Genomic DNA, 13,538 nt, shown 5'->3' with positions numbered 1-13,538 from the left:
TCTACCCCCCAGGAGCTCCTGGCTCCAGGAAGACAGCCCCCACACTTCGCTGTGTCCCCCTCACCTGCTATGGAGACCCAGTGTCTCACCTCTTCCATGCCTCCTCCGTCTCCCAGAACTCATAGATGACAAAGGTGAAGCCATCCGAGAGCCTCACGGCAGTGATGCTGCAACAGGAGACAGGCAGGGAGGCTGGGGCTCAACCGTGGCCACCCTAGTCCTGTAGCCCACCCCTATACACAACCGCTGCCTTCAACCTTTCTGGTCCTCCAGCGAGACTCAACAGGGTGCCCCCACCACCTGGAATAAGGCCTGCTTTCTTATAGTGGCCAATAGCTATTTGTCAATGACATGTAGTTTTTCTTTTGAGACAGGGTCTCACTCTGTTGCCCAGGCTGGAGTGCTGTGGCACAATCACTTCAGCCTCCCAACTAGCTGGGACTATAGGTGTGCACCACTTGGCCTGGCTAATTCAAAAAATGTCCTAGTAGAGCTGGGGTCTTGCTATGGTCCCCACGCTGGTCTTGAACGCCTGGGCTCAGGCAGTCCTCTCGCCTTGGCTTCCCAAACTGCTGGGATTGCAAACTTCAGCCACTGTGCCCAGCTGAAACGTCATGTTAAAATCTTCACATGTATTTAAACAAAACCAGGTGGCTGGGTGTGACCGTTCACACCTGTAATCCCAGAACTTGGGAAGTCTTGAGGGGCCGAGGCAGGTGGATTACTTGAGGCCAGAAATTCAAGGCCAGCCTAGCCAAAAATGGTAAAACCTGGTCTCTTAAAAGTTGCCAGGCCTGGTGCCATAGGCCTGTAATCCCAGCTACGCAGGAGGCTGAGGCTTGAGACTCACTTGAACCTGGTGGGTAGAGGTTGCAGTGAGCTGAGCTTCCACCACTACACTCCTGCCTGGGCAACAAAGCAAGATTTGGTCTCAAAAACAAAAAATATACATATAAACCCTATCTTTAAATTATCAAAGCATCTTCCTCCTAATTGTCATCTTATTTAATCCTTGCAACAACCCCACTGCACTGTACCTGACCGAAGGAGGCTGCGGGAGGGGGCCGTTCACAGAGGAAGGGGCTGCAAGTCCCCCTTCACTCTTTGGGACCCAGGGCACAGCACTCACCTCATTTTAAAGGCGCAGATAGTCTATGCCGCTCCGGGCTCCTCTCTGCAAGTGCACTACAACGAGGAAGCCCCAAGTGACCATAAAGGGGGGGGCCAAGAGCAGGGGATGAGGGGCAACAGTGCTCAGCCTGGAGGGAGGGGTCCAGGCTGGATTCCATCCTGGGACAGACACACCGCTGTGCAGCTTTAGGTACACCGTGCCTGGCAAGTGCAGTCTCGCCAGGCTCTCCAAGCTGGCCGTCTCCAGTTCAACAAACAGCACTGTCCTCTACTTCTACTGAGGCTCTGAAACCAGAGCCTCTATATCCACCTTGCCTCCTCTCCACAGCCTATCAGGGTGGCCCTACTTCACTCTGGGGCCTCCCACTTCTTCATGTAACAGAGAAAAGATCGAGTCTGGCCCCTGCTCCTATACAGTCGGTCCTGCTGGATGGGAGTGGGTCTTGCCCACCACCCTGGCTACTTCCTCAAGTGTGGCCCCTGATGGCCACCCCGGGTCTCCGCAACAGCCGCACTCCTGCCCAGGCTGCTCCTCCCCTAGTGCTACAGGTCAGGCCTCAGTGCACAGGGGGCCCAGGAAGACCCCGTGCAGGACCTGGCCTGCCTGGTTCACAGCCGTGCCCCCAGGCAATGGGGCGAATGAATGTGTGCCCTGGGGATGGAAGAAAGCCCTGGAAAGGGAGTTGGGCAGAGCCTTGGTGTAGAAATGAAGGGCAGGGGAAACACCTGGGCCTCATGCTCTTTAGGGGCTACTACCAGCAAGAACAAACGGCTGTTGGCTTCTGTGAACCCCTCCACTGTGGCCATGGCCTAGCTTTACCAAGGAGCTACATAATCCTGGGGGGATGAACGGGAATTTGAGGGTGAGGCCCCTTTCCCCGCCCTAGACATCTCAGCACAGACCCATAGGGAGGAGGGAGAGAATGGCCGCTACGTTTCCATCTCAGCACATCCGTGGGGAAGGAGAGAGGGGCGGCTACATTTCTTGGGCATTTCCCTTCAGCCTCACCGACTCTCCTCTCCTTTCTCGGTTGTTAACTGAGCACACACTACATTCTGGGCCTGCTGTTAAGTAGCAACTCCTGCAAGAGCAACAGCTAAGGCTGACTGAGCACACGTGGCACACCAGGCCCGGCCAGAGCCCTTCACACACTTGATTGTATATGAATCGTGATCACCCCAGCAAGAAGTCCTGGGGGTGGCCCCCCCCCCCTTTTACAGATGAATGAGCTGAGGACAGGGAGATGAAGACACCTGCCACGTTTGCATGGCTGGGAGGAGACCTGAACCCAGTTCTTATTCACCCAGCTATGTGTCTCCCTGGGGTGTGATTTGTACTTAGGGGGAAGCCTAGTCCCGCGCTGTTCCTCCACTGCCAGGCAGAGCTCCCTGCCACCATCCCTCCCACTCACGCTTCGGCAGCTCACTCACTGGAAGCAGCTCCTCGCTCCGGCGGTCCCCCGCAGATACGGGCGCAGGGAGTCCAGAAACTCGCTGAGTTGCTCAGGGCACACGGCCATCTCCTGCCGGACCAGCTGCAGGTGCTGCCAGGCCACAGCAGGAGTCAGTGTGGGGTTCCATGCCAGGCCTTCTCCCTAAAGACCCCATCCGGCGTCCATGACCTCCCTCCCTTGGTCAAAATAAAATAAACCTCCCCGACTTTTCATTGTATAATGAAAAGTATAAGAAAGGACTAGAACCTCAAGAGCCCAGTGCAGAGGTAGCCCCCACAAATAGGGAAAACAGAAGAGTTGTTTACCCAGTCCCCACCCATGTCCACAGCTGCCTGCAAGGCCTCCAGGGCCCAGAGGCATAGCACATCCACTGACAAGAAAAACTTAGTTGATGGACTCAGCATTTTCACATCACTGTCCGGCTGACCACTTTGCTCTAGGCCAAACTTTTTTTGGATCAAAGTTCAGGAGCCTCTGGGCCAGGTATGGTGGCTCACACCTATAATCTCAGTACTTTGGGAGGCCGAGGTGGGTGGATCACAAGGTCAGGAGTTCGAGACCAGCCTGGCCAACATGGTGAAACCTCATCTCTACTAAAAATGCAAAAAATTAGTCGGGCATGGGGGCGGGCACCTGTAATCCCAGCTACTCAGGAGGCTAAGGCAGGAGAATCGCTTGAACCCGGGAGGTGGAGGTTGCAGTGAGCTGAGATCGCACCACTGCACTCCAGCCTGGGCAATAGAACGAGACTCAGTCTCAAAAAAAAAAAAAAAAAAAAAAGGTCCAGGGAGCCTCAAGAAATACCCCCAGAGTCAGTGGGGTGGCTCCTGGGCCAGGGCAGGGTCTGGGGGCCAAGTACTGGGGCCACATCTCCCCTCATGGTGGTCCCAGGCAGGGATAGGGGGGTCGGGGCATTGAGCCACTTGGATCCTGGCAGTCCTGGTATGGGCAGGGATGTGGTCCCAGGAGAGAGAGGGGAAGGGGACTCACCATGTTGGTGCCATCTTCATCTGAGAGGCGCTGCTGCAGGTCGAACCACAGTGCCTGAAACAATCCAGCACACAGTGATGCTAGACCCAGAGCCCCACTCCGCCCCAGGTGCCAGGAGCTCTGGGATCCCTGGGGCTGTTGGGAGCTCCTAAGGGCCGGGCCCTGTTACACAGGGCTGGAAGACCAACCCTAGGAAGTGGCAGAGAATCCCTCTGGCCCTGGCATCTAGGGGCAATGGGAGGCAGAGAGGCCCAGGTGATCCACTACAGAGGGCATAAGGGGGGCCCAGAACATGTTGCTGGGGCAAGGACAGCTTGGGAGAGGCAGCACTGGGGAATCCAGAGGCCCAAGTCCAAGATGCTGGGGTTTGCCACGATGATGAGCAACAGCCCTTAGATTCCCTATAACTTACAATTCACCCCAATCATAACCCCCAGTGCCTCAGGGATCTAATGGGGTGACCTGTTCTCTCTGGCCTAGATGGTTTACAAATACACATTCAATCTTCCAGACTCCCCAGGGTAGGGGCTACCCCACTGTAAGTTTCAGTCTCCAGGAACCACGTCTGCTCTGTTCCCCCACGCCTGGTGCCTACCCAGGGCCAAGCCCTCACAGATGATCCCCAGTCACTCTGTCACAGCAGACAACCCCGGCTCTGAAGGCACAAAAGCCATGGAAGTGTCAGAGCGTGGGTCTGAACCCAGCGTCTCTACCTGACGCTGACACACAGGATCCTGCTGCTGCTTCCTTTAGCTTGGGCAGCCCACTAACCACCACCTCTGTGGCTGTCTCCATCCATCCATCCTCCATGAGGACAGACCGTCTGTGGGAGTCACACAGGGCACAGGTAAAGAACACCGGTTAATAAGGAAAACAGCAGCAGGTGGATGAGTCTGTGCAGTCACCACTGTGACGTTCTAAATGTTTGAGCAAGGGGCCCTGTAGTAGCTGATCCTGGCAGGTGTACTGCCTTCTCCGGGTCACACAGCATGAACACGCCTTGGCAAGTGATGAAGGTGTGCCTGGCAAGAACAGGTCTGTTTCCATGGCTTTACAAGCATCCATGAGGGGTCCTGCAGGGCTTGGGCTGGAAGAGCCATAGGAGGATGAGGACAGGCACTATGGCCCCCATATCTGCCCCATTCTTCTCCTAGCCAGCCGCCCCTAGGGCCTCCATCCTTGGCAGCCCAGGTTGGCCGGTGAAGGGCGGGGCCTGAAGCCAGGCCTGGATTGGCCCCTGCTGACCGCCCGGGCCAATTAGAGACTGGGGAGGAGGACCTGGTCCCACCCCGTCTCCAGGACGCCCAGGTACTCCGTCGTTACCAGCCAGCCTGGTTGTTAGGGCGACCGGGCTCTAAAAATAAACTTCAAAGAGTCTCCCTCTGGAGGCGCCCGCTGAGTTGTTATGACAACCGGGCCACGGGGTCCCCTCCGAGCCGCTCCTGCAGCCCAGCCGACTTCAACAAGAGGGTAACTCCACCTCAGCCTCAGCCTCATCCCTGCAGGAGGAAGTTTGAGCTTCCTCCCTCGGACTTCGTTCCATGTCAGCCTCTGCCTCTCTCTGTGTGGGGGGCCCCTTGTTCCTGCCCCCATGAATTCCTCAGAACCCCCAAACTAAAAGTAGCAATACCTTTTACAAAGGGTGTAAAAAAAAAATACCGAAAAATAGGAGAAACATAAAACCACTTCAATCCCAGGGTTCTGGGAGCTCAGTCACCTTGGCTTCTGTGGGTATACGGGTGTGGTGTGTGCATGTGGATAGGCTTGGGTGACAGAATGCCTCATAATAATTGCTAACATTGCTCATATTAAATGCAAACTACGGCACCGGGCCCTGTGCTGAACCACTGAGACATCACTTTGGTTCATCCTAATGACACCCCTGTGAGGGAGGGGTCCCATTCTCCAGGGTATTTTCTTGATCATCAGAGGAGGAATCTAAGCCTCAGGGAGGACAAGTCCCTGGCCCAGGGCTACACAGCTATGAAGCGGCACAACCAGAATTCTGACTAATACCTGAGTCCATCTGTCCGTAGGCCCTAAAACAAACTTTTCTCTCCACCAAATGGTCATATCGTGAGCACTCTATCCTGAGTCATGAAACATTCCCTCAAAGTGTTTTCTGTAGGGGCTGTGCCATTTTCTATCACCCGTGGATGTCCCATATCACACTTCCTTGTTTTGAATCTCTCCCGAATCATCACGTCTCTCTCTCGTCCTGGGGCTGCCTCTTGGCCAATACCTGCTCCAGCCATTTCAGAGCAAAGTCTCCTTGAAACTAGGGCCTGGCAACACGGGCCCCTGCTGACCACCCTCTGCTCCTGGAGCTGCTCCTGCTGCCTGCCGGCCCACACGACCCTCCAACACTCCCTTTCCCAGGCGCCCCTCCTTGGGCCTGAACAACACAGGCATCCCCCGGGGTTTGATCCTCAGCTTCGTCCTCAGCACCCACGCTGCATGGAGGGATGTCTTTTCCATGGTTCCCTGGCCCCTCTGCAGCCCAGACTTTTGTCCTGAACCCCAGCCCTGACTCTGCACTCCTTCAGGGCTTGGAAGGAGCAGAGGCGGGGGTCACGCCAGGGCTTACTTTGCTCTCCAGCCTCCCAATCAGCTCTGCCAAGCGGCTGATCTGCGCTTCCAGACCCTCTTCCTTTGCATCCTCAGTGGCTGCGAAAGAGAAAGAGACACACAGACTTCAGTGGGGGGCAGGGCGAGGGCTTTGGGGGGAAGCTGAAACACCCAGCCCTTCCAGGGGCATCAAACTGGCCCCTCATCTCCCCAGTCCCCGTCAGAGGACTCTCAGAACTCCTAGGGACCTCCAGCCGCTACCCCCACCAGGGCCCCTGCTTTCTCTCACCAGATGGAAGGCTCTTGCCTTGTTCCACGGCCATGAGCTTGTGGTTGGGGGCAGAGGCGCGAGTCGGGCTTCCATACCAGGTCTGTGCCACACCGTGGCTGGGTTTGCTGTGGTTCTGTCTGCAGTTTGAATGGAAAACACACAGACTATGATGGCAGCTTCAGGGCCCTGACCATTTCTAGCAGCTTCAACAGGCATTTATTAAGCACCGACAGTGGGCTCACACATGCACAGAACTTGCATCATGGCCTTTGTTTTGACAGAGGAGGAAATGAGGTTTGTAAAGCAGGTGACTCAGCCAGGGCCACGCAGCTAGCTCGGCGGAGCTGGGATTTGAATTCAGCTCCATTCTAGGACCCCACGGCCCAGGCCTTTTCCCCCAAGAGATTCAGTTCCAGGGTGAGACTGAGCCAGGCGCCCACCCCCACCCTAACAGCTCGAAGCTTTCGGGCACCTGTAGAGCCCAAGCTGTGGCGTGACCAAGTCCCCCTCCCTCATAAGCCAATTTAATGTCTGCTGCCCTCTGGGTTGGTGGACCTGGTTTCAAGACTCCCTCCAACACATACACATAAAAGCGAGACGTAAAGAGACAGTGGGGATGTAACATGACAAAAACTGTCATCCTGACCTGGGCCTGGCCCCATCTCCTGGCCCTGGACACCCCTACTCCTGTGCACACTGATGTGCACACACCCCTGTGCCATGACAGGCACAGCTAGCCAGAGGCAGACACACACACACACTGCTCACCTTGCATTGTGCCCAGCCCATAGTAGTGACTCAAAAAATGCTCAGTGAATGACCAAATTCTCCCGTGCAAAAGGATGCTGAAAAGCTCCCAGCAGACATACAGAAACACAGATACTCCCCCCAAAAGACACACACAGTGCCCTGTGCACGGCCCCCACACTCCCTTGGTGTCTGTGCACCACGGTCTTGGTGCATTCTGGAATTTGACTCTTGTGAACCTTGCGCACTCAGCCAGGCTCTCCCCCATGCCGAGGGAGCAAACTCGACTCCCGCCTTGGGAGGGGAGAGGCTGGCAGAGTCTTTGTGGTGTCAATAATGGCTTCTCTATAAACCAGCAGGAAATTAAATGTGTCCCTCAGACCATGACAGGTTGCTCAGGGCTCCTGGGCGGTGGGGTCTGAGCCAGTAGCCTGTGCTAGGGGCGACATCCTGGGAGACTGTCCCGGGGCTGGGAAACAGGACAGTCTTCAGGGACGCACAGCCTAGAGCCAAACTAGCTGAGATTTGGGGAAGTTCGAGGGAGGCACGTGTGGAACGAGGCATCACGACAAGCTGCCCCTCCGACCACATCCCCAAGTAAGGTCCCACCGTGGGGGCAGGTGGACGGAACTGCTGACACGTGACAGAGCTGGCCTAGTGCGGAAAGTCAGCTCTGAAAACCGTGCAACAATACTATCTGTTCTGTGGCAGAATCAAAACAGCAAGTTTTCATCAAGATAGGAACAGGAAAACCAAGGAAATCTAAGTGTCAGCTTTCATAGTGATGGCTGCTAATTCGAGGGAACCCAAGAATCACGAGACTGACCACACATGCAGAGTTCTGGTCTCCGGTCCCAGGGATTCTGGCCAGTGGGTATGGCCAGGAGCCCGTGAATCTGTGTGTTAATTTTCCCAAGTGATTCAGCAGCAAATGCTCAGAGCAAACTCATCTGGAAACAGTATCTCAGAGCGACCTTCACAACCATATCTGATCAGGACCAGCTCTTCACCCGCAAAGAAACACACAATCAAACTCCTGTCCCCAGCAAACCAACATCCTGGACCTCACGTGCCTCTGCCTGGGAAATTCAAGGCTCAATCGAGCTTGGGTGCCAACACCTGGCTGTTGCCCTCACCTGTTTGCATTTCCTCTTTTTCTTCTCTGTGCCAAGCACATGAGCTGTTCTGGGAAGAACTGGGCAAAGATGGGTTTGTCTCAACTCAGAACAGCAAATGGAGGTGGGGTGTGCTCGTGGTCCCCAGGGAGCTGGGACTGCTGAGCCAAGAGAATGCCACTTCTCTCTAAATACCAGGTCACAGCCCTAACACAGCATCTACCACCTAGGAGGGGACCCCAGATGCATTCCCATGGTTTCAAGCATACAAACAAGGCCTAACACAAGACCAAATATTGTGAGAAAACCACCTGCTTTCACGTCTCTTTCAGTCCTCCTGAGAAAGTCTCAACTTGCTACTACTGTCTTCAACACCTCTCTCTGATTTCCCAGTCTCTGTTTTTAACAGAGAGGTGGCAAGCCTCAGGATTCAAGCTGGATGGTAAGCAATGATGGGTGCTTGTTTTTACAGTTACTTCACTTACAGCATGTGGTGCTGAGAGTGCAGTTATAACCATATGCCATTTCCTAAACTGATCTCTAATTTTCAAAAGTGGGCTGGGGTGCAGCAGCTCCTGCCTGTAATCCCAGCCCTTTGGGAGGCTGACACAGCAGGATTGCTGAGACCAGGAGTTTGAGAACAGCCTGGCCAACATGGCAAGACCCCATCTCTACAAAAAATAAAATCAAAAAATAGCTGGGTGTGGTGGGAATACGTGTCTGTAGCCCCAGCTCCTTGGGAGGCTGAGGTGGGAGAATTGCTTGAACCTGAGTTGGAGATTGCAGTGAGCCACAATGGTGCCATTGTACTCCAGCCTGGGGGACACAGCGAGATCCTGTGTCGAAAAATAAAATAAGGCCGGGCTCCATGGCTCAAGCTGGCAATCCCAGCACTTGGAGGCCGAGGTGGGTGGATCACCTGGGGTCAGGAGTTCAAGATCAGCCTGACCAACATGGTGAAACCCCATCTCTACTAAAAATACAAAAATTAACTGGGCGTGTGACAGCGGGCACCTGTAATCCCAGCTACTAGGGAGGGTGAGGCAGGAGAATCGCTTGAACCTGGGAGGCAGAGGTTGCAGCGAGCTGAGATCACACCACTGCGCTCCAGCCTGGGTAACAGAGCAATACTCGGTCTCAAAAAAAAGAAAAGGAAAGAAAAGAAAGAGAAAGAGAAAAAGAAGACAGACAGACAGAAAGAAAGAAAAAGAGAAAGAAAGAAAGAGAGAAAGAGAGAGAGAGAGACAGAGAAAATAGGCTGGGTGCGGTGGCTCACGCCTGTAATCCCAGCACTTTGGGAGGCTGAGGCAGGTGGATCACGTGAGGCCAGGAGTTCAAGAACAGACTGGCCAACATGACAAAACCCCGTCTCTACTAAAAGTACAAAAATCAGCCAGGCATGGTGTTGCACACCTGCAGTCCCAGCTCCTCAGGAGGCTGAGGCATGAGAATTGCTTGAACCCGGGGAGGGAGAGGTTGTAGTGAGCCAAGATCACGCCACTGCACTCCTGGGCGACAGAGCAAGACTCTGTCTAAAATTTAAAAAAATTAAAAATAAAATGTGGGCGAAACCACAGAATAGTTCTGCATAAACAGTAAGTAGTATGTGGATGCGGCAAAACAAATTAGAGTCTGGGAAACGGTGTCTTCACTATATTAATACATACATGCACCAGGCATTCTCCTGAGCATTTACTATCTCATTCAGTCCTTGCAGTGGCTGAGGTTTCAGGCATATTATCGTGCCTATATTACACAGCGGAGCACTGAAGGCACAGAGAGCTGTGGCAACTTGCCCAAGGTTACCCAGCTCTTAGGTACACAGACACCCCCACCAAGCAGCAGGTGGGCACGTGCGTGTGCACGGCATACCCCCATGGTACCCTGCAGGGTCTCAGAGACTCACCGGAGCTGGCCGGTCTGTTCCTCGATGGCCTCCACTGCACTCTCCACGGAGCTCAGCAGTGACTGGATCTGATTGGCTGTCTCCTTCAGGAGGAAGCGGGTCACGAACTGGTCCACATTGCTCCCGCCCTCATAAACCTGTAGAGGGAAGGGAAGGGGCACTGAGGGGAAACGGGTGGGAGGGAAATTTGCGGTGGGGTCTAGCACAGGAGTCGGGGGGAAGCTGGTGCTGGTGAATTTGCTTTGCAAAGGGAAGGGAGGACCCCATGGCCTCCTGGGGTCCAGTCTTAGAGGCTGGAGTGTGTCCAATGCAGAGGCTAGAGGTTTAGAGACCAAATTTGAACTCTGGCTTCACCACTTACTAGCTCTGTGACCTCCCCGAGTATAATGGGGTCACTGAAGTATCTATCTTACAAGGTTCTAGTAAAGATTAAATGGCGACATGTGTATAAAATGCTCTGCACAGGGCCGGCCACACAGCAAACACTCAATCAACAGTAGGTGCTACAGTAAAGATGACGGTGATGGTGGCAGTGATAGCGACTGGTGGTTTTGTTGTTGCTGTGACAAGGATAATCATGAGGCAAGAAGAATCCACAACCTTCCCTCCCTCCTTGCTCCTCCAAGGAGGATTCCTAGGGCTTCTGGATCTCCAGGCTGCTACTAAGGAAAACGACAAAACGGAATCAAAAGCTGCTCAAGGGAGGAAAGTGCCCGGGGCTTAGTAATCAAAAGGAGGCGGCCAGAGAGGAGCCTGGGGGGAATCAGAGAGGGGGTCTTAGCAGATGCTGCGACCAGGGGAACTCTGGGGAAAAGATGAAAAAGAGTTTTCTCCAAGTTTTGCTCTGTGGTGTGGAACAGAATTTCCACCTCTGTCCTGAGACTCTGCAAGGACATTTCTCAAGCTTTTGGATCCAGTGGAGATGCTTTGGGCTGCAAAGGCTTTACAGCAGAAGGGAGAAGGCTCTGCTTATCCATGTCGCTCAAGGACAAGATGATGAAAATGATGCTGTGTTGGGGGATCCTGGGTCTCCCAAACCCTGACCTGCTCTCCTGGCCTCCTCTGCCAAGACCCCGCCCTTCCCAAGCCACCTGCCCCAGGCGCCTTGGAATTCTGCCCAGTCCCTGGCAAGGCAAGGAAAAACATGGCTCTCAAGGAAAGCCAATTAAACCATCCATCACTCTGACTGGGAATTAATTAGCAATAATTGCACAATGGGAAACACGGCTGAGAGACAGACTGAGAAACGGAGGAGGAGGAGGGGCACACAAGAAGACAGCTAAGGCACGGTGGAGGTGGACAACCCCCCCGAGCTGACGGCTGGACCAGGGCCTGCTGGGGACAGACCCTGAGAGAGTACATGGCCAAAAGTACGTCAGGTTCTTACAGCCTGGCAGGTTCCGGCAGCCTGATACATGACAATGACCGAAACCACACATGATCCAGCAATCAACAGACTCCAGACACGCGAATGGCCAAAAATGGACATAAAGGCATGGCTTGGTAAAATATTTAAACATAAAGAAAAAGGCTGCTAGAAGTGATCAAGCAGAAAAATGGGCTGAAGTGTGTGTTAAAAGCACCCGGACCAATGACTGAAGATGTGTCAGGGATCAGTGTTACCAGTTAGCTGAATTCCAAAGAAGACAAGTTATTTTCCAGGGAGTAAAAAAATGAAGATTTTCCTGATTCCTCCTCCACCACAATTGAAAAGCAGCCTACATTCCCCAACGTAAAGATACAATCCCAGATTTGACACGGGGCTACAGGTGCCTATTTGTTACATGAGTATATTACATCATGGTGAGGGGACTGAGCTGCCTCAGACAAGAGACCAGCTCCACAGGCTCCATAGGGAAAGTCTCAGATGGAGAAATTTTGCATCCAGTGGACAAGTTACTCATTGGTAGAACAACTGGGAGATCTCCAGAAACCTGCAAATTTCTGAAATTTTACTAGATGAGCACCTTTTCTGCAAACAATGCTTAAGAATTTGTCCTAAGTCATCTGGGCTTCAATGAGGGAAAGTTCTTCATATGGGGAAGTTGTGAAAAGAAGTAACAGCGATCACTCAAATTAAACATTCAGGTTCCAGAAGTTAGGAAATAAAAACATTGACCACTAATGGTTTAATTTCAACTATATTGGATTTAGTCAATAAAGTATAGGGAAAAAAAGCCTAAAATCTTAAAAATTATTTTTATTCCCAAAGGGAAGAGAAAGTGTTTATTAGCTAAGTATAAAAATAGGATTAAGAATGTTAATAATGTATTTTTGTAAAGTAAAAACTAGGAATTGTACATTCCAAATCATAATCCATGATATAAACAGGGCAGAGCACCAAAAGGTAAAATGTAAAAGACATGAAGAAAGCATAAAAAAAGGGAAGAACAAAACACAACAGTCAGACCAAATAAAACAATCATAATGAAAAAGGCAGACCGAATTCCCTTATATAAAGACACAGTCCTAGATCTGATTAAACAAGGTCCATCAGAAGCGCACCTAAACCAAAACAGCACAAAGGACTTATAAAGAAAAGCCTGTGTAAAGATTCAGTAACCACTTGTGATTGAATGAACAGGATAAGGTGCAATATCACTGTCAAGTTAGAATTTAAATGAGAAAGTATTGCCCAAGAAAGGAATATAATGATAAAAGGCATAAGTTATAACAAGGACATGCCATTATTAAATCTTCATGTACTGACACAGGATATAGCCATGGGGACTTCAATGCTTACAGCCATCTAATCAAACCATTTTGCTATATGTCAAGTGCCATCAACTGCTCAGATTTTTTAACCCAGTAATTCCCCAACTCTGATAAATTATCCTCAAGAAATAGTGCAAAATATGGACAACTATGTTTCCCACAAGGTATTCATAATAGCAAACACTTGGAAATAATCTAATATACCTAACAGAAGAAGAAAAATAAGCACATTAAAATATTTAAAATGATGCTTTTGAACAGTTTTAATAACATGGGGAAAATGTTAAAATATTAGGTAAAAGAGCAGGAAATATATTTTTGTACACAGATTGTAAATTTAAGAAATACACATAAGAGGCCGGGCGCGGTGGCTCAAGCCTGTAATCCCAGCACTTTGGGAGGCCGAGGCGGGTGGATCACAAGGTCAGGAGATCGAGACTATCCTGGCTAACATGGTGAAACCCCGTCTCTACTAAAAATACAAAAAACTAGCCGGGCGCGGTAGCGGGCGCCTGTAGTCCCAGCTACTTGGGAGGCTGAGGCGGGAGAATGGCGTGAACCCGGGGGGCGGAGCTTGCAGTGAGCCGAGATCGTGCCACTGCACTCCAGCCTGGGAGACACAGTGAGACTCCGTCTCAAAA

The 13,538-nt window shown here is 52.1% G+C and overlaps 1 protein-coding gene across 3 annotated transcripts in view; it reads right to left on the bottom strand.

Annotated features, from left to right (window-relative positions):
* NECAB2 (N-terminal EF-hand calcium binding protein 2) overlaps positions 1-13,538 on the bottom strand; it is a 33,612-nt gene that overhangs the window by 1,740 nt on the left and 18,334 nt on the right. For 2 of the 3 annotated variants that reach the window (XM_025370883.1, XM_025370885.1), the window contains 6 exons: positions 10,183-10,319; positions 6,433-6,551; positions 6,163-6,242; positions 3,576-3,629; positions 2,563-2,675; positions 90-167 (listed from right to left, as the gene is read on the bottom strand). In XM_025370883.1, coding sequence (XP_025226668.1) covers positions 90-167; positions 2,563-2,675; positions 3,576-3,629; positions 6,163-6,242; positions 6,433-6,551; positions 10,183-10,319 — 581 coding nt within the window. The remainder of the gene's footprint in view (positions 1-89; positions 168-2,562; positions 2,676-3,575; positions 3,630-6,162; positions 6,243-6,432; positions 6,552-10,182; positions 10,320-13,538) is intronic. The other variant, XM_025370884.1, reaches the window with a different exon arrangement.

Source organism: Theropithecus gelada, chromosome 20 (assembly GCF_003255815.1).
Source record: "Theropithecus gelada isolate Dixy chromosome 20, Tgel_1.0, whole genome shotgun sequence".
Lineage (NCBI taxonomy): Eukaryota > Metazoa > Chordata > Mammalia > Primates > Cercopithecidae > Theropithecus > Theropithecus gelada.
Note: the sequence above shows the minus strand (reverse complement) of the source record. Positions and strands in the feature narration are given on the sequence as shown.